This window comes from Eulemur rufifrons, chromosome 7, assembly GCF_041146395.1.
Source record: "Eulemur rufifrons isolate Redbay chromosome 7, OSU_ERuf_1, whole genome shotgun sequence".
NCBI classification, from domain to species: domain Eukaryota; kingdom Metazoa; phylum Chordata; class Mammalia; order Primates; family Lemuridae; genus Eulemur; species Eulemur rufifrons.
The window spans coordinates 196,102,490-196,126,260 of NC_090989.1; the positions used below are offsets into that span (position 1 = coordinate 196,102,490).

General features: G+C 38.8%; 1 protein-coding gene across 5 annotated transcripts in view; it reads left to right on the forward strand.

Annotated features, from left to right (window-relative positions):
* AUH (AU RNA binding methylglutaconyl-CoA hydratase) overlaps positions 1–23,771 on the forward strand; it is a 157,638-nt gene that overhangs the window by 20,803 nt on the left and 113,064 nt on the right. For 4 of the 5 annotated variants that reach the window (XM_069473987.1, XM_069473989.1, XM_069473991.1 and 1 more), the window contains exons 2-3: positions 327–394; positions 505–592. The exons of the other annotated variant lie outside the window; for it this stretch is intronic. In XM_069473987.1, the coding sequence (XP_069330088.1) occupies positions 327–394; positions 505–592 (156 nt within the window). The remainder of the gene's footprint in view (positions 1–326; positions 395–504; positions 593–23,771) is intronic. 5 annotated transcript variants of the gene reach the window in all.

The following is a 23,771-nucleotide window of genomic DNA, read 5'->3' on the forward strand; positions in this document are numbered from 1 at the left end:
TACCTTGGTGGTGCTTAAAAAGAGATAACTTGAAGGGAACATGAGGTCTTGGAGTTCTTTTCCCCTAAAAAGGCTGAAGAAAAGCAATGAATATTAAGCACTAGGTTAACTTTATAAATACTATATTCTTTAAAAATGTGCTTATCTTGAAAAGGAGGCTAAACATGAGAATAAGGGTACAGTTCTTGTAGTGAACCTCAACAAGGTGGTAGATTTAAGTTCCAAGTTAGCTAGATGTGTGTGTTGTGGAGTCTGTTTGTTCTCAGAATGCCTCACTAACGTAAGTGCTTGTGCTTTTTCCTCTGCTTCCCCCTCCCCCCAACTAGGAATTGTGGTTCTTGGAATAAACAGAGCTTATGGCAAAAATTCATTCAGTAAAAATCTTATAAAGATGGTGAGTGTAAAGATTAAACTGTTTACTTCTAATATTGAGATATAGTCTTGACATCAGTCTGAAAATGATTTTTTCTCTTTTTCCTCCTTACCCTTCCTGTTTCTATTTAGCTATCAAAAGCCGTGGATGCTTTAAAATCTGATAAGAAAGTACGAACCGTAATAATCAGGAGTGAAGTCCCAGGGATATTCTGTGCTGGTATGTGAATAAATTTTATTATGAAATTAAAACTCTCAGAAGTGTTAGGATTACAGGTGTGCGCTGCTGTGCTTGGCTCCTTAATAGTTCTTATAAGGGTTTTACATATATTTTGAATTCTTTTTTCTTAATATGAAAAACTTATACCAAGGGAATTAGGATTCTTACAGCTGTAACTTTAAGGACCAGATGAACGTAGTCGTGAGGCAAGTATGTATGCATTTAACACCATGACTGATGGCCAAGAGGTCCTCTGGGGACCATGGGTGGCTTACTGGGATGACATAGAGTCGTTTTAGGGCTTTTAAGAAAGGTCCAATTATATGAATCTTCGAGGAGTAATGATGTGAAGGCAGAATAACACTTTAAAAATAAGTGTTAATGATCATTCTGGCATTATTGTCTTTCTGTTGGCAATGTGCTTTGTAATTATTACACTATAGTTAGTGGTAGAATTTTTTTTTTTTTTACCTATTCTTTTGTGCCCATTGGTTCTGCATCTTTACATTAGTAATATGCTTTGAAAAAGGCTTCAATGCTTTAGTACAGTTTGTAGCTCTCTGTTACAAGTTGCCTTTTTGGGGATATATTAAATAATGTACCAGATGCTATTTATCAGAATAGCAAGTTAGCCTTATCAAATCTATTTTCTTTGCTTTATTTGCTTTTAAACTTTTGCACAGAGTAATCTTTTATATTTTAACTCTTAAGATTTGTTACTGTATTTTGTCAAAATAAATAAATGTTTTAATTACAGAAAAGTGGGGGCAAATCATTTATTTTAGTAAATCAGTGTGTATAATGGGCCCTTCTTTCACTTTTCTCTGAAAGGTTTTCCGTACATATATTTGAAATAGGCAGTCTGGTAGGTCTGTCTTTTAATACATACACATGAAATAATAATTCCAGGTAAATAACATCTTTTTACATAGTTAAAAGAATATTTAAACTTATTGTAGCCTATATCAGCGTAAACATCTTATTTTAATCAGACCACATTTATCAATTATTATGGAAGAATGCAGCCCTTTACATAATTAAAGCTTTAATTTGTATTCTGAAGTGGTAATATTAAAAATCAAAACCCTCAAAAACACAGTATATCCATTTATTGATTATCCTTTTAGCACCCTCCCAGTTTCCCCCAAAGTCGTCATTTTTCCCTCTTCCTTTTCCGCCCCCTCAAAGATTTCTCTTCTCTGTATGTCTGTATTCTAGTGATAACTTTGTTCATTTCTAAAAACTTAAGACTTACAAAACAGTCTTGCCTCAAATTTTTTGAGCATAGGAACTTCTCTTACTCTTTGAGAGTCATCTTTTGTATTCTCACAACATAGCATTTAATAGGACTCAGCATGTATTTGCTGCAGTTAATCAGCCTTTAAACCGTGCTTTAATTCACTGATGCTTTTTCCAGGAACTGTTAGGGTAGCAGCTTCTCTGAATTGTCTCAGACCACCCTCCTTAGTTACTGGTATTGTGTCTCTGGCTAGTTAAAGAGATTCCTACATTGCATTGAAGGTTGAGCCAAGTGATTTTTGACTTCTCATTTTAATCTGTTATTTAGGATTAATAACTATAACATATTTCACTCACATTTTTAATTTAATCAAATTTTAGTTTAAAAAATAGGCACTAGCTCAAAATATATGAAAAAGTATACAAAGATAAGTTTCATTTTCACCCTACTCCCTCTACCCCATGCTGCTTCTAATAAAAATAGCAATTTTTCAATGGCAGTAGGAATGGAACATAAATAAAGCAATTTTTATTTTTTATCTTTCTAAAATTTTATTATACTAATATATAAAAATATACATATAGCCTTGTGCTGTATAAAAACATTTTGGTTAATGATAGACTGCATATATGACAGTGCTCCTATAACATTTATAATACCGTATTTTTACTGTACCTTTTCTATGTTTAGATAGGTTTAGGTGCACAAATACTTCTTATTGAGTTACAATTGCCTATAGCATTCTGTAAATGTTACTGTACTGCTAGGAGCAACAGGCTATATACCATGTAGCCTGGGTGTGTAGTAGGCTATACTGTCTAGGTTTGTGTAAGTACACTCTGTGATGTTCGCACAATGATGAAATTACCTAATTATGCCTTTCTTATAACTAAGTGTCTTCATCGTTAAGGGACATATGACTATATACAAATGCACTCATTAGAATGTTAAGCAGCCATTTAAAGTAGTACCTACAATGACACATAAATATACATATAAAGTGATACATATGAAATGTGGAAAATACATGTTACTACAAGAGTAGTGAGAGTTGTATACAAAATGTTGTGCCCAATGTTACTACAGCTGTGTTAAGTATGTATACAAGTAAGATCATGGATTAGGGTTGATATTTTGTTCTATCTTCAAACTTTCTGAAATAATTATTAAGAAATCATATTAAGCAAATATGTACAAAATAAATAATTTTGAAAAATTACAAAGTATATTTTTCTGTTCTAGAAGCTAAAATTGTAGTATTAACTGAGTTCCTGAATTGTTACAGCATTTGAGAGGAAGAATTTTAGACTAAAAGAAACCTTGTGGACTAGTTCAGACTCTTTAATTTTACAGACTCCCTGTGAGGGTGAAGGACCTGGTTAAAGGTGGCGGCTTAGCTGAAATTACTTCTTTTGATCTGAGAACGGCATTTTTGTTACTGTACAGTCCTTTCTAATCTAAAATCTAGGAGTGTGAGGTCTCCGTTTAAAGTTCTTAAAATTTCATGCATTCACACATCTTAGTGAACCTGTGTTGATTTGGAAGGTAAGTAGTGTCAAAATCTTGTTAACAGTAGTGTTAAAATATTTCTGTTATCATCCACAGTAATATCTAGATACAGATAAAAATATGTCTTAGTTGTCATGGCTCTAGATAATGTTTCCCATGCAGGTGTGGTTTGACATGCCATGTCCTGGCATAACTCTAGGTTGGGAATCACTGTTGTGTACTTTTTCTTGTAGATTAGAACACCTCTTCTGGGTTCATGACTTAAGGGTACTTCTTTTAGAAATCTAAGAAATATCATTTCATTAAAGCTTCTTGTGAAGCATTGGTTGTGTAGATTATGTAAGAGATTGGCCTGAATGTGTGCTGCCTCCCTGCATGTTCTAGAAACTGTTTTTTCATTTTTAAAGTTTACCTTGCCTCTCTCTCTGTCTCTCTCACTCTCTTTCTCTTTCTCTCACACACACACATACACACACACACAGGGAAACTGAAATAATTCTGCTATTTCAAAATGTTTAGATAGTCAAAATTTTAATATATTGCCCATCATGAAATTATGAAAGAGTCCTTTTGGTTGGGCTGTTGCGTTGTAAACATGTAATCACAGTCATCTATTTATTTTTGTGTTTTTACTATTCTAATACTAAGTAACAAAGCACATATACATTGTTTTTACTATAACATTTTCAAATGAGATTTTCTGAGAAATTACTGAGACTGAGAATTTTTTCTTGTGACATTCCTAAAATAGATGATAAACAATTCTTGGTAATTGATGCCTGTATGTAGAACTCTAAATTGAGTGTTTCACTGAATTATGCCAGTGTGGGTTTTTTTAAAAAAGTAAAGATAGTTTTGCTTCTGCTTTTGAATTCTAGTAAATTGTGTTATGACTAAAGACTTCTCACTAAAATTGTCAACATATGTTATTGAAGTGGTGTGTGTATTGTTCAAATGTCTACAGATGTCATGACATCGATAATGTGGGAGCCTCTGACTAATGAAGTAATCTATTCCTTATTGTTTCAGAATCTTAGATTGTTATATTTATGTATTTGAATATTAGTCCCTTAGAGAGTTTGATAAGTAAAGTGAAGGGACAGATACAAATTTGTATTAGTTTAGCATGGCAGCATAGGATTCTTCTGTTTTATTGTTTTGCATTTTTTGAAATAACTTATTTATTTACTTGGAGTACAATATACCTGTTTTAAATGTGTAATTGATGAGTTTTGACAGATGTTTAAACCATGGTCGTAGTCATGGTATAGAACATGTTCATCACTTAAAAAACTTTCTTGTATTCATGTGTGGTCAGTCTCCTTCCTTTGCCCTGACCCCTTAAACTGTAGATCTCCCTGCTGCTACTACAATTTTGCCTCTTCTAGAATTTCTTATAAATGGGTTAATACTGTAGGTGGTCTTTTGTGTCTGGCCTCTTTCATTTAGCATATTGTTTTGAAGTTTACCCATGTTGTGTGTTTTAGTGGTTTCATTTTATTGCTGTGTATGATTTTTTATTTTATTGCTGAGTGTGATTTTCATTGCTGGCTGAGTGATCATTTTATATGCTGAGTGGTCCGTTGTGTGGATATACCACAAATTGTTTATTCATCAGTTGATGATTGTTTTGATTTTTCTATTTTTTGGCTTTTATGCATACTGCTTCTGTTACTATTCACATACAGGTCTTTTTGTGAACATATGATTTTATTTCTTTCAGGTAACTATTTAGAATATAATTACTGGATTTTATCATAACTGTATATTTAGTTTTATAAGAAACTGGCTAGGCATGGTGGCTCACTCCTGTAATCCCAGTACTTTAGGAGGCTGAGGCGGGAGGATCTCTTGAGGTGAGGAGTTCCAGATCACAGTGAGCTAGGATCACACCACAGCACTGCAGCCTGGCTGACAAGAGTGGGACCTCATTGCTTAAAATTAAAAAAAAGAACAAAAAAAAAAACCCACAAAAACAAAAAAACCTGACTAGTGTTTTCTGTACCATTTTGAATTCCCTCCAATAGTGTATGTTATGAAAGTTTCGCATGTTTCATGTCTTCACCAATACTTAATAATGTCAGTTTTTAAAATTAGGCATCCTAATGGATAGGTAGTCATATGTCATTGTGGTTTTAGTTTGTAATTTCTCTATTGATTAATGGTTTTGAACATCTTTTTATGTGATTATTTGTCACATATATATCTTTTTTGGTGAAGTGTTTGTTCAGATTTTTCCCCATGTTTTTATTAGAATGTTTTCTTACTGAGTTGTAAGAGTTCTTTCTATATTCTTCATACAAGTCTTTTAACTGATCTGTTTTCTGAGTTCTCTCCCACTCAATGGCTTGCCCTTTTTTTCCCTTTATAATTTGTTTTGAAGAACAAGTTTTTCATTTGAAGACTTGATTTGTTAACCTTTTTCTTTTATGATTAGTACTTTTTTGTGAATTAAGAAATTTTATCCTATCCCAAAGTCACAAAGATTTTCTCTTATGATTTCTTCTAGTACTTTTGTAGTTTTTTAAGGCCTATTATGCATTCTGAGTTAATTTTTGTACGTATTGTGAAATACAGATTGAGGTATTGTGGCATAATAGAAAGTATATTTGAGTCTTTACCCTGGCTCTTGGCACAGAGCTCCTTAAGCTCTAGGAATTTCGTGAGTGATAAGAGTACCTTAATGTTTGGTAATGAAATGACCCAAGGCAGGAGCCCCCTTAGATAGCTTCAGGATGGGGGTTGGTTGTCAGAAAAACCAACCATGGGTTTAGAGGGTTAGAATGTTTAATACCTCCTCCACCCGCCAGCCTCTGGAGAGGGGAGAGAGGCCTGAGATTGATCTCAATCACCAATGGCCAATGATTTCATCAGTTAGGCCTATGTAATGAAACCTCCATAAAGATCCCTAACAATGAGGTTCAGGAAGCTTCTGGGTTAATGAACATATTGACTTGCTGGAAGGCTGGTGAGCCCAGAGAGGTCATGGAAGCTCTGCACCCCATCCCCCCATCCCTTGCCCTGTGTCTTTCTTCCATTTGTCTGTTCCTGAGTTGTATACTTTATAGTAAAGTGGTAATTGTAAATAAAGTTTTCCTGCGTTCTATGAGTCCTCCTAGTGATTTTTTTTGTTTGTTTGCTTTAGAGACAGGGCCTTGCTTTGTCGCATAGGCTGGAGTGCAGTGGCACAACTGTAGCTCACTCTAACCTTGAACTGCTGGGCTCAAGTGATCCTCCCACCTCAGTCTCCTGAGTAGCTGAGACTACAGGTTCACACCACACCTGGCTGATTTTTTTCTTTTTTTTCCAATTTTTAGTAGATGTGGAGTCTCAATATGTTTCCCAGGCTGATCTTCAACTCTTGGTCACAGCCTTCCTGCCTTGGCCACCCAAAGCACTGGGATTACAGGCATGAGCCACTGGGCCTGGCCCCGTCCTAGTGAATTAATGAACCGTAGGAGGAGTATGGATCCCTAAGTGCCCCTGGGACTCAGGACCCTCATCTGAAGTGAGAGCAGTCTTACAGGACTCCTTAACCTGTGGGATCCTACTAATTTTGGGTTTTAGTGTCAGAATTTAATTGAATTATTGGATATATTATCCAACACCCACTTGGTGGATAATTATCCAACACCCATGTGGTGTTAGATAATTGGAGAATTTGTTGTCAGTAGTGGTGTTAGAAAAAAGACATCACAATTGGTGTCAGGAATGAGATTTGCTAGACTGACTCATGAACTCAGGAAAGGGCTTAGTTTTAACAGTTTATTATAAAGAATAAAACCGAGGAACAGCCACGTGGAAAGGATGCATTGAGCAAAATTAAGGTGGAAGGTTGCAAGCTTCCATGCCCTCTCCAGATGTTCCACCCTCCCAGCACTTGATGTGTTCACCAGCCTGGAAGCTCCCTAAACTTGGTGGTTTAGAGTTTCTTTAATGTGAAATTTGTTACATAGGATTGACTAAATCATTGGCCATTGGTGATTGAGCTCAATTTCTAGCTCCTTTTCCCTTCTCTCCCCACAGGTCAGGGGTGGAGTGAGGGGCTGAAAGTTCCAACTCTCTAATCATGGCGTGATCTTTCTGATGACCAGCCGCTAGTCTGAAGCTGTCTAGGGGCCCTCCGAGGGTCACCTCATTAGTATAAACTCAGGTATGTCTTAAGACTCTCTGTCACTCAGGGCATTTGAAGGGTTTTAGAAGCTCTGTGCCAGGAACTTGGGACAAAGACCAAATTTTTTTTCTTCTTCTTCTTTCTGAGGCAGAGTCTTGCTCTGTTGCCCTGGCTAGAGTGCAGTAGGGTCATCGTAGCTCACTGCAACCTCAAACTCCTGGGCTCAAGCAATCCTACTGCCTCAGCCTCCCGAATAGCTGGGATTGCGGGTGCACCCTACCATGTGTGGCTAATTTTTCTATTTTTTGTAGAGATGGGATCTCACTCTTGTTCCAGTTGGTCTCTAACTCCTCAGCTGGAGCCATCCTCCCACCTCCTCCCACCCTAGTCTCTCAGAGTGCTAGGATTATAGCTGTGGCTTGTACATAGGGTTTTTTGTTTTTTGCATATGCATATTTAGTATGCATTGTTTGTTGAAAAGACTCACTTTTCCTCCATTGAGTTATCTTGGGACCTTTCTAAAATATTGGTTGATCATGTATGTGTGAGTTATGTCCAGGCTCTCAGTGCTGTTCCATTAATTTATGTATCTATCTTTATGCCAACACCGCCCTATCTCAGTTACTATGTTCAGGTCTCGGATATATTTGATTAAACTTATTTCTAAGTATTTAGTATTTTCTGATGCCACTCTAAATAGCATTTCTTCTTAATTTCACTCCCAGTTTTTTATTGCTAGTATATGTAATTATTTTTAACTATGAATTTAATCTCTTTAGTAGATACAGGGCTACTCAAGTTATTTCTTTTTGAGTGATTTTTGGCAATTTGTGTCTTTTAAGAAACTATTTGTTTTCAAAGTAATTGGTGTAAAGTTTATAATTTTCCTTATTTTAATTTCTGTTGAATACGTAGTGCTATCTTCTCATTCATTTTTGATATTGATTATCTTTTTCTTAAAATGCTGTCAAAATGTTGATCACTTTTGTTGGTCTTTTCAAAGAACTGCCTTTTGGTTTCATTGGTTTCATTTTTTCTTTTTTTGCTCTTTTCTGTTTTCTGTTTCACTGATTTATTATTTTCCTTTTTTGCTTTGGGTTTAATTTATTCTTTTTTCTCCTGTCTTAAGACAGAAGTTCAAATCATTGATTTGAGGCCTTTCTTTTCTTATATAACCTTTTGCTATTATAGTTACAGATGACCCTTCAACGGTGTGGGGTTGGGGTGCCGACCCCCCACACCACTGAAACTCTGTGTATAACTTTTTTACTCCCAGAAGTTAACTATTGATAGCCTACTGTTGACTGGAAGTCTTACCAATAACATAAACCAGTCAGTTAACACTTTTTGTATGTTACATGTATTATATACTGTGTTTTTCTAATAAAGTAAGCTAGAGAAAAGAAAATGTTATTAAGAAAATCATAAGGGAAAATATATTTACTATTCATTAAGTAGAAGTGGATCATCATCAAAGGTCTTCATCCTCATTGTTTTCATGTTGAGTTGGCTGAGGAGGAGGAGGAGGAGGAGGAGGAGGAGGAGGAGGAGGAGGAGGAGGAGGAGTTGGTCTTGCTGTCTCTGGTGGCAGAGGCAAAAGAAAATCTGCATTTAAATGGACCTGTGCAGTTCAAACCTATGTTGTTCAATGGTCAACTGTACTTTCATATCTTCATTTGAGCATGTCAGAGATGCCATTAAAAATGACTCAAGAGTACTCATATGAAGTCATGATTGTTTTGCGGTTGCTGATTTATTTCTGACTCTATTTCCTTTTTTCTTTTAAAAAAGCACATCCCTATGTAATATTTTAGGCTCTGTAGATAATATTTTCTTTTTAAGAAATAGGAAATATGTATTATTTAATAGTAATCACCTGCTTCCACTCTTACCCCTCTACAGTGCTTTCCCCACACAGCAGCCCAAGTGATCTAAAAAAAAAAAAAAAAAAAAATGGATCACATCACTCCCCTATTTCAGATAGTTCTCAGAAATAAAGTGTGTAGGAGGTAGAGTCCTGGCCCCCAAAGCTGTCTATGTCCTAATTCTGACACCTGGGAACATGTAACCTCATATGGCAACAGGAACTTTGCCGAGGTAAGTTGAAGATACTAAGATGGGGAGATTTTCCTAGTATGTCTGGTGGGCCCAGTGTAAAGACAATGGTTTGTACAAGAGGAAGGCAGGAGGAATCTGAGGAGGGGAAATGACGATGGGAAGCAGAAGTTGGGAGTGATGTATGGAGGGGGCCACGAGCCAAGCAATATGGAAAGCCTCAAGAAGCTCTTAAAGGCAAGGGAGCTCATTCTTCTCTAATGCCTCCAGAAGGCACGCAGCCCTGCCAGTCTGTAATAGACCTCTGATCTCGACCTGTTGGGCTATTTGTAGTTATTTGTCTAGCAGCAGTAACTGATATCAGGTGTGTCGGGTCTCTCCTACTCTGGCCACGTGACCTTCTCCCACCGTGTCTGCTGCTGTTCTCTGTGAGTTCACACTGATACTTCACTGCCCGTTCATCACCGCAGCATTCATTTTCATCTTTTTCCTTTCCATATTTGTATTATCTTGTCCACTCCACGTGGTCCTGTGCCCTTTCTTGCTCTGTGCTCGACAAAGCTCCCTCAGGCTTATTATTCGTAGTATTCCTTTTGTGCTGAGAAAGGCCCCTGCTCAAATGTCATCTCCTTAGAGAGTTGTTCCTTCATCACTTAAGTCAAAGCAGGCCTACCTACTTCCCCCAGCCCCTCACATTTTCCTATTTTAGCTTCATCTTTGCACTTTTCAGTTCCTGAATTTATTTTTTACTTATTTGTTATTGGTCTACCTCCCCCCACAGATAACCTCCTCTGCTGGAATTAGGGCAGAGGCCCATTGCCGGAACAGTGCCTGGCCCATAGAAGGTGCAAATAGTCCATGGGATGACTGTGAACCATTTTGGTTGTGGAAGAAGTAACACCGACGAAGTGCCATTGTGAAATAAAACAAGCTTTGATACAGAGGGTGTGTAGGTGGCTTGTGTGGTTAAGAAGAGTGATTTATTCTTGAGATACTGTCAGTCTTATAAATAGAAGGTTGTACTGTTACCGAAAGTTTGGCATTGTCCCCGAGGCCACATTAGAAGAGCAAGGACAAGTGGTTTGAGGAGAAGGCAAGAGAAGTTTATTAATTTGTTGGCAAATGAGGAGAATGGCAGATTCATGTCCCAAAGTACCGTTGTCCTCTCTATAAGGAGAAAGAGAGTTTTAAAGGGAGTTTTCATCTTGGGGCTGTTGTTGTTTAACCATATTTGATGGTCTTGATTGACCCCATTTCCTGTGAAGACAATCTTGTGACCCTTCTCCGGACAATTCCATTGAGTCATTTTCTGTGGTATAAAAAAATAACACTCCCCCGTCCCTCCGATTACTGGCTTCAGGCGGGACGCAGGTTTTAGTTCCCAAAAAGGGTGAGGAGGTTTTAAAGAGACAGCTCGTAAAACATTTTATCTTTTTTTATAGGCTGTTACCTCTGTTATGTATTTCCCACTGTCCGTTTTATCCTTTCATATCTATGGGTGGAGGGGCAGCGTAGTCATTGAGTTATTTTCTGTTGAGTGGGGGCAGTGTTTTAAATGGAAGGTTTATACTTAATTTATGTCATGGTAAAGTTTTGACAGTAGATTTATGAAAATAACGAATGCAACAGATTACCAGGTGAAAAAGGGCATACGCAACAACTACAACCGTGAGGATTGACAAGGCGAAATGGAGGAGGATACCTGATAGCGATTTTACCCCACCTGGTATCTAAGACACCAGTTGGACTGTGAGTCCTTCCTGTCACCTTGCACACAATGTCTGATACGGGGCTGGGAAACATGGGACCTCTGAGTGTGGAGTTATTGGTTGTACCCTGTAGGTGATCCGAGAGACTGGCTTCTTTAAATTTAGAAATCATGTACAGGAATACTTGTACCTAATGAGGTTTAGATGACAAACCCAGTAGTGAGACAGATCTGTAGAAGAGGTAATAACCCAGGGAAATCTTCATTGAAGAGTTGTCTCTCCATCTTATAGACAGAACAAAAACCAAAGAAAGGTTAGCGAAAATATCAACATTTTTCTTTTTATTTTATTTTAAACAGCTATTTTAGATACTCTAAAAGTTGGTCCATGCACTGGGGGCTTGGGTCCTCTTTTTTTATAGGGTGCCTCTTTACTCTGGTGTGATGGGCTCACCGTTTTTATTCTTGAGAATTGTAATGAGGTGTGAGTTATTAGAGGTACTTTATGGGGTCTCTTTTACTTTTCTGTTTTTAACTGGGTTGGGGACCTGAAAGAGACAAACTTACATATAATGGTTAGTATCTGAGTTTGTTGTAATGGGATCCTCTTAAATGAGGTCCCACCAAATCCATTAAGACATCACGCCTTTAATGTGTGTATTTATGTAGGTGCCTTATAAGGGGCTGAACCAAGGCTTTGGGTAGGAGAATGAGTCTCTGAGGATTTTGTCTCTATTTAGTTGTGTCATTCTAAATGTCAGAGCCCCAGTCTTTCTTTGGTTTTAAAGGGGATCTAAATCTAGCCAGGGTATTAAGGCCCCAAGATCACATTTAGTGGCGTGATTTTTTTTTTGTAACATAAGTGTCTCTCTTTTTTTGGTGACCAGGACAGTGTGTGATGGACACCCACTTGGGCTGAGTCACAGCCTGTATCAGGGCCATATTTTAGTGGCATAGTTAATATTCTTAATTTTTGTTGTCAGGAGCCCCCCTCTTTTGTAAATGGCACCGTGAGCATGTACAATTATAAAAGTATATTTAGAGTCCATATAAATGTTTACCTTTTTTTCCCCTGGATAACTGGAGCGTTCTGGCCAAAGCAATCAGTTCAGCTTTCAGGGCTGCAGTCTCAGGTGGCAGGTCATTTTTTTCAGTACTCGTTGTTCCGTGACCACTGCGTATCTAGTCCTGTGTCATCCATAAAGCTGTTTCTGTCCAGTCTGAATCTGACAGATCTGGCCTGCTGGGATAGGCAGCCTCCAGAACTCTGAACAGTCATGCTGTAGAGACTTATTTATTTATTTATTTATTTGGCAGGATTGAGTAGACACAGTCTTTAATGACAGCTCATACGTTACTGTCCGCAGGCAAGGAGGCCGTCTTAGTGTATTGTGTAGTGGCTTTGGCAAGTATGTCACTGGCCGTGGGATGACTCCCAGTGTCTGTACTAAGATTTTAAGGCTCATTTTTTGTTTTCTATGAATATATAATTTAAATTTCTTTTGTGAGTCAGGCAACCCCAAAGCAGGGGCAGTCAGAAGACTCTGTTTTAGTTGTTTCAAGGCGTTTTGACAGTCTGTGGGTCAGATCAGGGGCTCCACATCTGTGCCTGTAGGAGTCCTGTACAAGGGCTTTGTTATTAGTCCAAAGTTTGGGATTCAGATGTGACAGAATCCTGTCATTTTTAGGAACCCGTGTAGTTGCCAAGGTAAGTAACCTGTTGTTTGTAAATCTGTCTAATTGTAGGTTTCGCAGGCCACCTGCTGAGCTCTCATTTAACAGGGCAGGAGAGCCCTTTTCAACAGTCCAGCAGTGCTGTGAGGCCACCCTGGTCCCAGGATCCTGTCATTTAAATGTGACTGAGTACTACTTGTAGCCACTTGTGCAGCATCATTGATGGCACATAGGTCTTGTATGAATCTATGTTCATTGGTATGGGGAATTAAAATGTTTTTGGTGCATCATGGGGTCCCGTTATCTTATTCACTTTTGGTAGCCTTTTTCTTTTTTTGCAAATGTAATGATGTGTAGGTTTGTTGAGGCCCTAACTTCAAAGTGAATTGTTCTGTAATGGCACTCTCCTGTGTGTTTTACCAGGCCCTGGTATTTATTTAGCAGGAGCTTGGTGACATCTCTGGAGGTGAGCTTTTGTCACTTCTGGAGCAGCTCCCGGTGTTCCCACTGCTTGCCCAGGTCCGTAGGATTTGGCAGTGGAGGTGGCGTCCCTGTCTCTAGCTGCAACTCTCTGGGGTCCACGTGGGCCCACTGTGGCGAGCTTCTCAGCCACCACTTGTCCATAGCTGTCCACTGCTGCCTCATCCCCCCGCCCCACCCCACTGTCTGGCTCGTGGAGTGCCTTGCTTGGCTGATGGTGGGGGCTGGGGCTCTAGCCAAAGTGGCAGACTGGACCGCTTTTGTCCACGAGGCTTCGTACCAGTCGAATTCCCACTGTCGGTTTTACCTGGGACTCCTGTGGGGAATATTTGGATTGGAGCCACTAGTGAGGCAGGGGACCCTGGAGCTCCTGCTTTGTCATCTGAGTCCTGGACTTAAAAAAAAAACATATTTGTTCTTCTGGGGGTTTCCTGTTACCTGGACCTTTTATAATTTTGGGCAATGTGTTTTTCAATGTCCTTTCTTTTTATAAAAAGTACACTGATTGTACATTAATCTGGGGAATCTGGGGTGAATTTTTCCATCCTTTTCTTTTGACTGTCTCAAAGTACACTTGTTTGGCGTGGTTAGTAGAGCACACATAGGTTTCCATTTTTGTTCTTTTCTAGCGTTATATACTGTAAAGGTGATATCAGTAAATTGTGAAGGATTCATGTCAGTTGTCCCTTTCATATGTTGTAGCTTTCTCCGTATATCTGGCATATTAATTATTTGTATATTTTTAGTGGCCTTGGGATCTACATCTGTATATTTCTGATATGCCTGATAGCCGTGTTTCAAAAATTTAGAGGGATGCTCTTCATTAGGATCCCATTTTGTGTCAATCTCATAATACCCTGGAGCTGTCTTTCCCCATTTAAGCCCCCTACTGATACTGCCATAATGGACATTGTCCTGTCCTGGCTATGAGCGTCCTCTGGCCAAATTGAGTTCCCTGTCCGATCTTAGAAGGAGAGACCATTGCCACCCCTGACTCACATAACCTAGCGGGCATGGGACTGAAGAATTAGTCCTAATCGTGCCCTCCCCAGCCCCTCTCATGGTGCCAGGATGGTGGTGATGGCAGCGGTGGCAGTCCTGGACCTGGCTCCATGTAGGCCTCCGTCAGGGGCCCCATCAGCATGGGATCAAGCTCAGCCGAGCCTGCAGTGGGCTGGTCCCCGCTCCCGCCGGGTCCACTCCTGGGACCGTGGTTCATGCAGCGCTTCGCCTGTGTGGAGCAACCTGGTTAATCCCTTCCCAATTTTATTACCCGCCTTTCAGCCTGTTTATTATGTAATTATAGGAAAGATTGTGCATGTGGGGTCTTGTCTCAGTTACCTGACTTTTAACAAAATAATTTTAGTTGTAAGATAGTGTAATAATTTAAGGTTGTATTTAAGAGTCACTTTTCCTCACACTATTGTATGTACATTGGATTACAGTAACACCAGTCTCTTTTTAGAATAGATTTGTAGCTATAAGTCCACCATTCTGTCAAGATTCTCCCCAAGGGGCTTTCCAGATGGAATAGAAACAGAGTCTCTATGTTGAAACAAATACTCACAAACAACAAACACAGACAATATAGGAAATTCCCAGCACAAACAAGTTTAAATGTGAAGGCCTACCAAACAAATGGGAACTGCACAAATGAGAATCAGATTTTCTCAAACAAGAGCCAATATCTCCTAATCTAAAAGGGAATGAATTCCCCAGCTTCCCTAGTTTCACTCAGCCTTGTGACTTTTACCCCCAAACGGTGCCTCCAAATACAATCCAAACAAAATGTCCTGTCACAAAGCAGGAAGTTCTGAAAACCTCTCCCAAACGGGTGGAATCGAGGATCTTGGTGTGCGCGCTGGGGAGTGTCCGGATGCTTCCCAATCCATTGTCTTTTCTTCAAAGAAGTTCATGTTGGTCAGAGCTGTGTCTAATTTGGGGAGAAAGGGGGGGGGTTGCCTGGAGCTAAACAGGCTCCGGCAGTTTCTGGGGTAGTCCCCTTTTTTTTTTGCACCCAAAAAGTTGATGTTCCTACCCACCACTTGACCTGGGGTTGCTCCCCACCTCTTCCAGTAGTCGTGGGGTGCTGTTCCACTGGGGCACAGATGGGCCCACCCAGGGATGCCGGATTCTGTTACCAAAAGTTTGGCACTTGTCCCTGAGGCTGCATCAGAATGAGGACAAGTATGGTTTCAGAAGTAAAGAGTTTATTAATTCGTCGGCAGATGAGGAGAATGGCAGACTTGTCTTAAAGTACCATTGTCCTCTATGTAAGTAGAAATACAGAGCTTTTAAAGGGAGTTTTCATTTTGGGCTATTGCTGTTTAACTATAGTTGATGGTCCTGATTGACCCCATCTCCTGTGAAGACAATCTCGTGACCTCTGCCTAGACAGTGCTCTTGAGCCTTCTCCTATGGTACCAAAAAACAAAGAATATTTCCCAGGCACTCTGATTACTGGCCTCTGGCAGGGATGCAGGTTCTAGTTCCCAAAAAGGGTGAGGGGGTTTTAAGGAGACAGCTCGTAAAACATTTTACCCTGTTTCTGACTCTTACAGAGAGTATCTAGGGTACTAGGAGATCTGACCACTTTTGCAGTGGACCAATGGAGATGAAAACATCAGCTTTATTACTTATTGTTAAAAACTATTTGAAAAATGTGACTTGGATATATGCCCAAATGGACTTCAGTGTCCCCTCGCCCCCAACAAGGGCTGTCTTGGAGGAGCAGAGCTGCCCCTGTGAGGGTGAGCGGAGAATGGGCCCCCTAGAGGGTGGGCAGCTGGTCAGAGAGCCTGGGCTGTTCTTCCTCGGTTCTTTTCGCTCGACTGCCCAGTTAGATGAGGAGGACAGTATTGGAGGCCGTGAGGGGCCAGAGGGGTCCTCCAGGTACAAGGCCCCTCTTACGTGAGGTCAGCGCAATGTGATTTAGCTCTCAAAACTGGGTCAGGTTTGGTAAAGCTCCAGCAGCTAGAAAGGCAGAGTTGAAAAAATTAGAGGAAGATTAGGTTTTTGTCAGTCTGTTTCTGGAAATTGATATTCAGCAGCATAGTTTGCTTTCTTAGAGCTTTGGGAACTGGCATTAGTCTAGACTGACGTCAGCAAACTTTTCCTGTAAAGGGCCAGATATTTTAGACTTTGTGGGCCTCTTACAATCTTTATCACATATTCTTTATTTTATTTTTACAAGTCTTTAGAAAAGATGAAAAAAAAAACAAAACTGGATGCAGACTGGCCCGCAGGCTGTAGTTTGCTGAACTCTGGTCCGGACTCCATTCCTGTTTCTCTTCATTGCTGGTCCCACTCCGTTTTGTGGCACCCGGCTCTTCCCCCACAGCCAGAGGGCTGGAAGCAGACTGCGCAGGAAGAATCTAAACAGGCCTGGCCTTGGAGGCTGCGTCTCTTGACACACAGTCAAAACATTCATTTTTCTGTGTGCTTGGTGAATGATCTGCAGACAGCTGTAGAACTCATAGTTTGAGAAGTATTTTGTTCAGTGATAGTGTCATTTGGGTGAATGATTGATAGATTTGAAAGGCCAGTACCAATTAGGATGACCTTGAGGTTATGGTTCTTAAAAACCGCCTGATTAGAATTTTCACTTGAATAACTTTAGGACTTTTTGGGGCAAAATAAGGTTGAGAGAGATGGAGATAGTCAGTATTCTACATTTGCTAAAATACAAGTAAAGGCAACATGATTAACAAATACCAATATTATTTACTCATTGAAAATTGGCAATAATGAAGATTATGTGCTTGTTATCAGTTCTTAACTATGAACATTTGATGATTTTTCTTTCTTAAATTATATGAAATATCTGTAAATTTGTTTGTTTTGTGACAAAGACAAACAGCCTACTAGGTGTCTGTCTTACACAGTGTTGACTGTTCCAGCGTCAGTCACTGCTGGAGGATCTGCGGGCCTGGGTGTGCACAAGTTCTCTCTCTTCCTGCTGGTCATGACTTGAATGCCTTCAGCCCAGTATGTTCTCTGGGTTTTGTTCAGCTCACAGCTGTCTTTTTTTTCTTTCTCTGATAGTTGCCTATGAGTGGACAGTTTAGTATTTAGCCTGAAGCATAAGGGAACCCCAAAGGAAATTATTGGAGCGCTTTCTCTGAGAGGCTCTTTTTCTTTCTGTTTCCCTGCCCCTCAAATTCAAGCTGCCTCAGGCTCCCTGAACTCTGATCTCAGATCAGCAAGCCTACCATGCTCTGTGTCCCCCTGCCGCACACCCGTCTACAAAGTGCCTTCAGGAGGAAAGCTGGGACAGGTACAGGCTCCCCGTCCACAGTCTGTCCCCACCTGTCGATCGCCGTCTGAAATAGCTGTTTGATTTACTTTGAGGGCTGGGGGTCCCCTGCAGTTACTCCGTCGGAGTCAGAGGTGCAAGTGCCCAGTTCCCTTTGTCGGACGGGTTTGAAGAACCAAGGTTGGCTTCTGCATGTGCTCATTGTTACTTGGGTGTTTTTACTTCTAGGCCCTATCCTGAGACAGACCTAAGAAATAAGTAGATAAATCAATAAATTGTATTACATAGTCATACCCACATATTTACATTAATTTCTGTATTTATACATTGAAAACCGTGAGTTCACACTGATAGTTCCATTTCCAGTTCATCATAACAGGGTTCATTCTCATCTTTTCCCTTGCCGTGTGTGCACTGTCTGTAATGTATTTACTCATTTGCTCAATCCTATACCATCCAGAAAGTAGTTTCAGAATTGCTGATTCATACCTCTGTGATAGACATACCTTTTAAGTAGAGCTTATTACAGTACAAATGGTCCCTGACTCATGATTGTTCAACCTAACGATTTTCAACTTTGCAATGGTGGAAAAACAATGTGAATTCAGTAGGACTATAACCCTGTCATAATCTGAGGAGCATCTATTAAATACGTTTTCAACTCACAATTTCAATTTATGATGAATTTATGAGAAGGTAACCCATCACAAGTCGAGGAGCATTTGTATTCTGTGTCTTTAGGCTGAAGGTATGCAATACTATAATAAACACAATACTGATAATACTGTGTTGAAAAGTTATTACTTCAGTTATTTCTCCTTTGATGTGGTTATTTTTTTTGTAATTTGAAAAAAAGTTAGGTTTCCTCACTCCTGTTTATTTTATTTTGAATATATAAAATATTAATATGATTTCAAAAGTCACAACTGTACAAAGAGGTCTGGTCATAGATGTGTCAGTGCCCACCTCCTCCCTCCAATCCGTTACCTCTGATTCCTGCCCTTGAGAGTGTTAATGAATCTCATTAGTTTCTAGGTTATCCTTCATATGTTTCTTTTTGCAAAATTAAAGATACACCCTACCTATTTCCGTTCTTTCTTACGCAAGCAGTGTTCCATATGTACGCTTTTGCCCTTTATTTTTTGCAGTTAACAGTACCTCCCAGAAATGATGCATATTAGTTCATAGGAATGTGGTGATGGCTGGAAGTTTATGAGGAATTAACGAGACTTTTTCAAGATGGAGATGTGACCGCGGTTTGCGTGCTGATGGAACTGAACAATCCTTTTGGAGAGGAAGAAATGATACCACTTTTAGGAAGGAAGCCTAGAAGTAAGACAGAGAGGCTGGGATGCTGAACAGAAATGCAGGGTTTGGGTTTTGGTTGGTGAAAGGACACTTTGAGGAAAAATGAAGTGTTCTTCATTAGGGCCTTGAATTCTGATAGAATCCTAGGGTAGAACAGTCCTTTTCATCAAGTGGGTAATTATAAAAATTTACTAGTAATTTTTTAAAGATAGAAAGTTTATATTTAATTGGAGTAAAAGGTTGCTTCAGATCCTGGGTGAGAAGATATAAGTAAAAGTACTTAAGAATTGGTATTGTTGTTGAGGATCTAGTGCTCTAGAAGCCATGAGGATAGTCTAGTCATATCCTTAACAACTAGAATAACGAAGGTAATAGTCCTTAACTTCACTTGATCCTCTCCCACTCCAAACCTTGTCTAGAAATTTCCTGTAATAACAAGGGCCAACCCTTATGCTACCACCAGTCAAGATTCCATCCCTTGAGAACAGATGTGGCCTGAAGTAGGACCAATTTGTTATCATTTGCAATATGTCGTCTAGTAGATAATAAACTCTCAGCTTCATGTGACAAAAAAACTATCACAAATTGGCTGGACTGTTAGGATTGCCTGATTCCAGTGATTCTGAATTTTTCTGAAATTCCTTTGGCTTTACTCTCCTCTGTGTTCCACCTTTGTTCTCAGCTTGGTAGCCAGAAGCTTCAGCAGTTCTGGGCTCTGAGTCCATGCATGACCCTGTTGAAAGGAAGAGAATACTTATGTTCCAAGCTGGAGCTTTCACACTGACCTCGATTTGATTGCTTGGGGGAATGGACCACGCTGATTAGCTCAAGCTAACCAGGGTCCCCCCAGATGTGGGGGTGGATTCATCTTCTTCCAAAGTACGTGGACTGTGGGCAGTGGGGAAGGCAGATGCCAGAACAAAAATAAGGCTGCCATTAGGAAATACGAGGAGGGGCGTCAGTGCTAAGTAGATGGTCAGTATTTATTCATTTTAAGAATTCCTACTGTAAACTGTGTTCATAAGGGCTCAACTATAAAGAAAACACATGGATTTCATTCATTAACACATTGATTGCCACACTAGAAAAAAATTTTTTTCCTTGGGGCCTGGCATTTTATTATAAAAATAGAATAAAAACTTCAAAAACAAAACAATCCTTTCTAATTTAATGAAAAAAAATTTTTTTTTTATTGTTTTCTGTGTGTGAGTTATATGCAACTTGAAAAATAGTTCACTTGGCTCCACAGGTGAAGAGACATGTGAGTTGCATACGCTTCATGAGGCTCCGGGCTCAAAACTAGCCTAAGTACAATTCACATGGCAGTTAATGTGTTAATATTTTTTTTGTAGGTAGCCTGCCGTGTGTCAGGTATTGGTCTAGCATCTGGGGCTATAGCAGCAAATAAGACAGAAGTAGCCTCTGCTCTGTGGAGCCTCCATAGGCAGTGGGGAGGGACCATCCTATTTTGCCAAGAAGGATGTGTGACAGTATTGTTGATATGAACATTTACTTGATATAGCTTTAAATGAAGTGTTGAAGGTAGGTGAGTATACAAAGGTGATGGGTAGGAAATAGGTAACAGAAATGAAAACACATCATTGGCTTGATAATTCTGATTGATGTTTATAAATCTAAAAATGAAAATGTTAGTATTTTGCAATTAGGGGGCAAAGAAGATGGCCATCCCTTTGTCAACAAAATTATGACCCATTAATGTTTTCAGAAACAGCGCATTTCTACAGTGCAGGAGCAAGAAGAACCAGAAGTAATGATAACCTGTTAAAAGATGTATTTGAATTCTGGAGTCCGTTTTTATAAACTGTTTTACATATTTCAGGTTCATGCATGTCAGTTGATTAACAATTTGATTCAAATGGTATAGCCATTTTTGGGTGTGCTTGTATATATATGTGAGTGTATATATGTGTGTATTTATACATATGTATGTATTTGTAGGTGTGTGTGTATACACATACATACACATACCAGGAAAATATAAAAATATAGATTTGCTCTGTTTAAATTTTTATTAAAATTTCTAATAAAGTTGGTTTTTTGCTATCCTTTTATTTTTCTTTAAATTACTTGTAAAATGATTTACATTTTATTTATGAAATAAAATCCAAAGAGTCTATTGGCTCCAGCAGATAGTGTTGGTTATTTTTTCTGGTCTGCTGAGGGTTAATAGAATGTATCTGTGTGGATCATCATCCACAGTGGTTGATGACTAGGCACTCATTTCAAGCACTCATGGAATATTTATGAAAATTAACCATCTGCTAGGCCGTAAAACCTCCACAGATTTCAAAGGACTGCTATTATCAGAGCACATTCTGTCACTACAGGCAGTTAAGTTAGAAGTCATTTACAAAATGGTAATTAGAAAAAAAGTCCCCTACGTTGGGAAATTTAAGATAACTGATAATTTATAGCTCCACAAAGAAATCTTAGTGGAAATTAGAAAATACTCAAAACTAACTGCTAACAAAAATACTTTAAAAGTTGTATAATATAGTTAAGGTTGTACTTTAAGAAAGAAAAAAAGACTCAGAATGAATAAACTAAGCATCCAACTTAAGTGACAGAAATAACTACAGAATAAATTCAAATAGGGTAGAAGACAGAAAGTGAGCATAAACTAACATGACATGGAAAACACACAGTTAGGTAGTAAAAAGAACCCAGAGCTGATTCTTTGAAAAGTCAAATAGTCAAACTTTTGGCAAGATTAATCAAGGGGGAGGGTACAAATACACAATCTTCAGATTGAAAAAGGGAGCCATGGGTATAAATTCCACAGAGATTAAACTGGTAAAATAATACTAAGAACAACTTTATGCCACTAAAGTCAGGATTTTAGGTGGAATGAACAAATTATTGGAAAGCAAAACTTAACCACAAAACTGACTTAAGAAATAGAAAACTTTAATAATCCCACAACATATGGAGATTGAAGCAGTAGTTAAAACTCTTTCCACACAGAAAGCACCTGGCCACAATGACTTTCCAAACATTCGAGGAACAGATAATCCTACTCTTATATACATTCTTTGAGAAAATAGAAAAAGAGAGACCCTTTCTCAGCTCATTTTATAAGGCTAGGGTAACCCTGATACAAGCACCCAAGAGCAGCACAGGAAACAACAGACTAGTTTCCTGATCTTAGACGGAGACATTACAGGTACACCCCACCCAGGGCTGCTTGTAGGTTAAGGTGCAAATGTAGCTGCATGGAAATCATAGGATATCTTGACTTGATACTTGGCCTTAATGGAGAGAATAAAAGCCTGTTTGGGGTGGGATCAAGATAGACAAGGGTGCTTGAATTGGCAGGACATATAGAAAAACTGGAATGGTTCTAGGAGTCTTTGGGAGGACTCTTCAGGGTTTTCTAGATGTAAGATCATAGCATTGACAGACAGGGATAGTTTGACCTCCTCTTTTCCAGTTTGAGTGTCCTTTATTTCTCTTGTCTGATTCCTCTGGCTAGGACTTCTGCTACTATGTTGAGTAGAAACGGTAAAAGTGGGCATTCTTGTCTTGTTCCATTTCTTAGGGGGAATGCTTTCAACTTTTCCCCATTCAGGATGATGGTTGTGGCTTTGTCATATGTGGCTTTTATTATTTTGAGGTATGTTTGTTCTGTGCCTAGTTTGTTAAGGTTTTTTTTTTTTATCATGAAAGGATGCTGGATTTTATTTAATACATTTTCTGCTTCTATTGAGGTGATCATGTGGTTTTTGGTTTTAATTATCTTTATGTGGCAGATCACATTTATGAATTTATGTATGTTGAATCATCCTTGCATCCTGTGTTGAATCCCACTTGATCAAACTATTTTCTTAATGTTTTGTTGGGTTTGGTTTGCTTATGTTATGTTGAGGATTTTTTCATCTACGTTCATGAGGAATATTGGTCTGTAGTTTTTTTGTTGTATCTTTTCCTGGCTTTGGTATCAGAGTGATACTGGTTTCATAGAATGACTTAGGGAAGATTCCCTCCTTCTCCATGTTATGGAATAGTTTCAGTAGGATAGGTGCAAGTTGTTCTTTGTAGGTCTGGTCAAATTCAGCTATGAATCCATCTGGTCCTAGGCTTTTCTTGTTAGGAGATTTTTATTTACTGATTCAGTCTTGCTGCTCATTATTGTCCTGTTCAGGATTTTTATTCCTTCCGGATTCAAGCTTGGGAGCTTGTGTGTTTCTAACAATTTATCCATTTCCTCTAGATTTTCTGGTTTGTGTGCACAGTGGTGTTCATAATAGTCTTGGGATGATCTCTTGTTTTTCTGTGATATCAGTTGTAATGTTTCTTTTTCTTTTCTTTTCTTTTTCTTTTTTTGCCCTTCCGATGAAGGATTTTCTTTTTTATTTCTGATTGAGCTTATTTGAATCCTCTCTCTTCTTATTTAATCTAGCTAATAGTCTGTTGGTTTTATCTTTTCAAAGAACCAATTTATTTTTCATTGATCTTTTGTATTTTTTTTGGTTTCAATTTTGTTTAGTTTTGCTCTGATATTTGTTATTTCTTGTCTTCTGCTAGGGTTGGAGTCTTGTTTTTCTAGTTTCTTGAGGTGTGACATTAGGTTGTTAATTTGTGACATTTCTGTCTTTTTGATGTAGGAATTTTGTGCTGTGAAATCCCCATTTCATTGCTTTTCTTGTATCCCAGAGATTTTGGTGGCTTGTGTTACCATGGTGATTCAATTAAAAAATTTGATTTCCATCTCGATTTTGTTGTTGACTGAAAGATTGTTTAGTGGCAGGTGGTTTAATTTCTATGTATTTGTGTAGTTTTGAGAGTTCCTCATGGAATTGATTTCTACTTTTATTC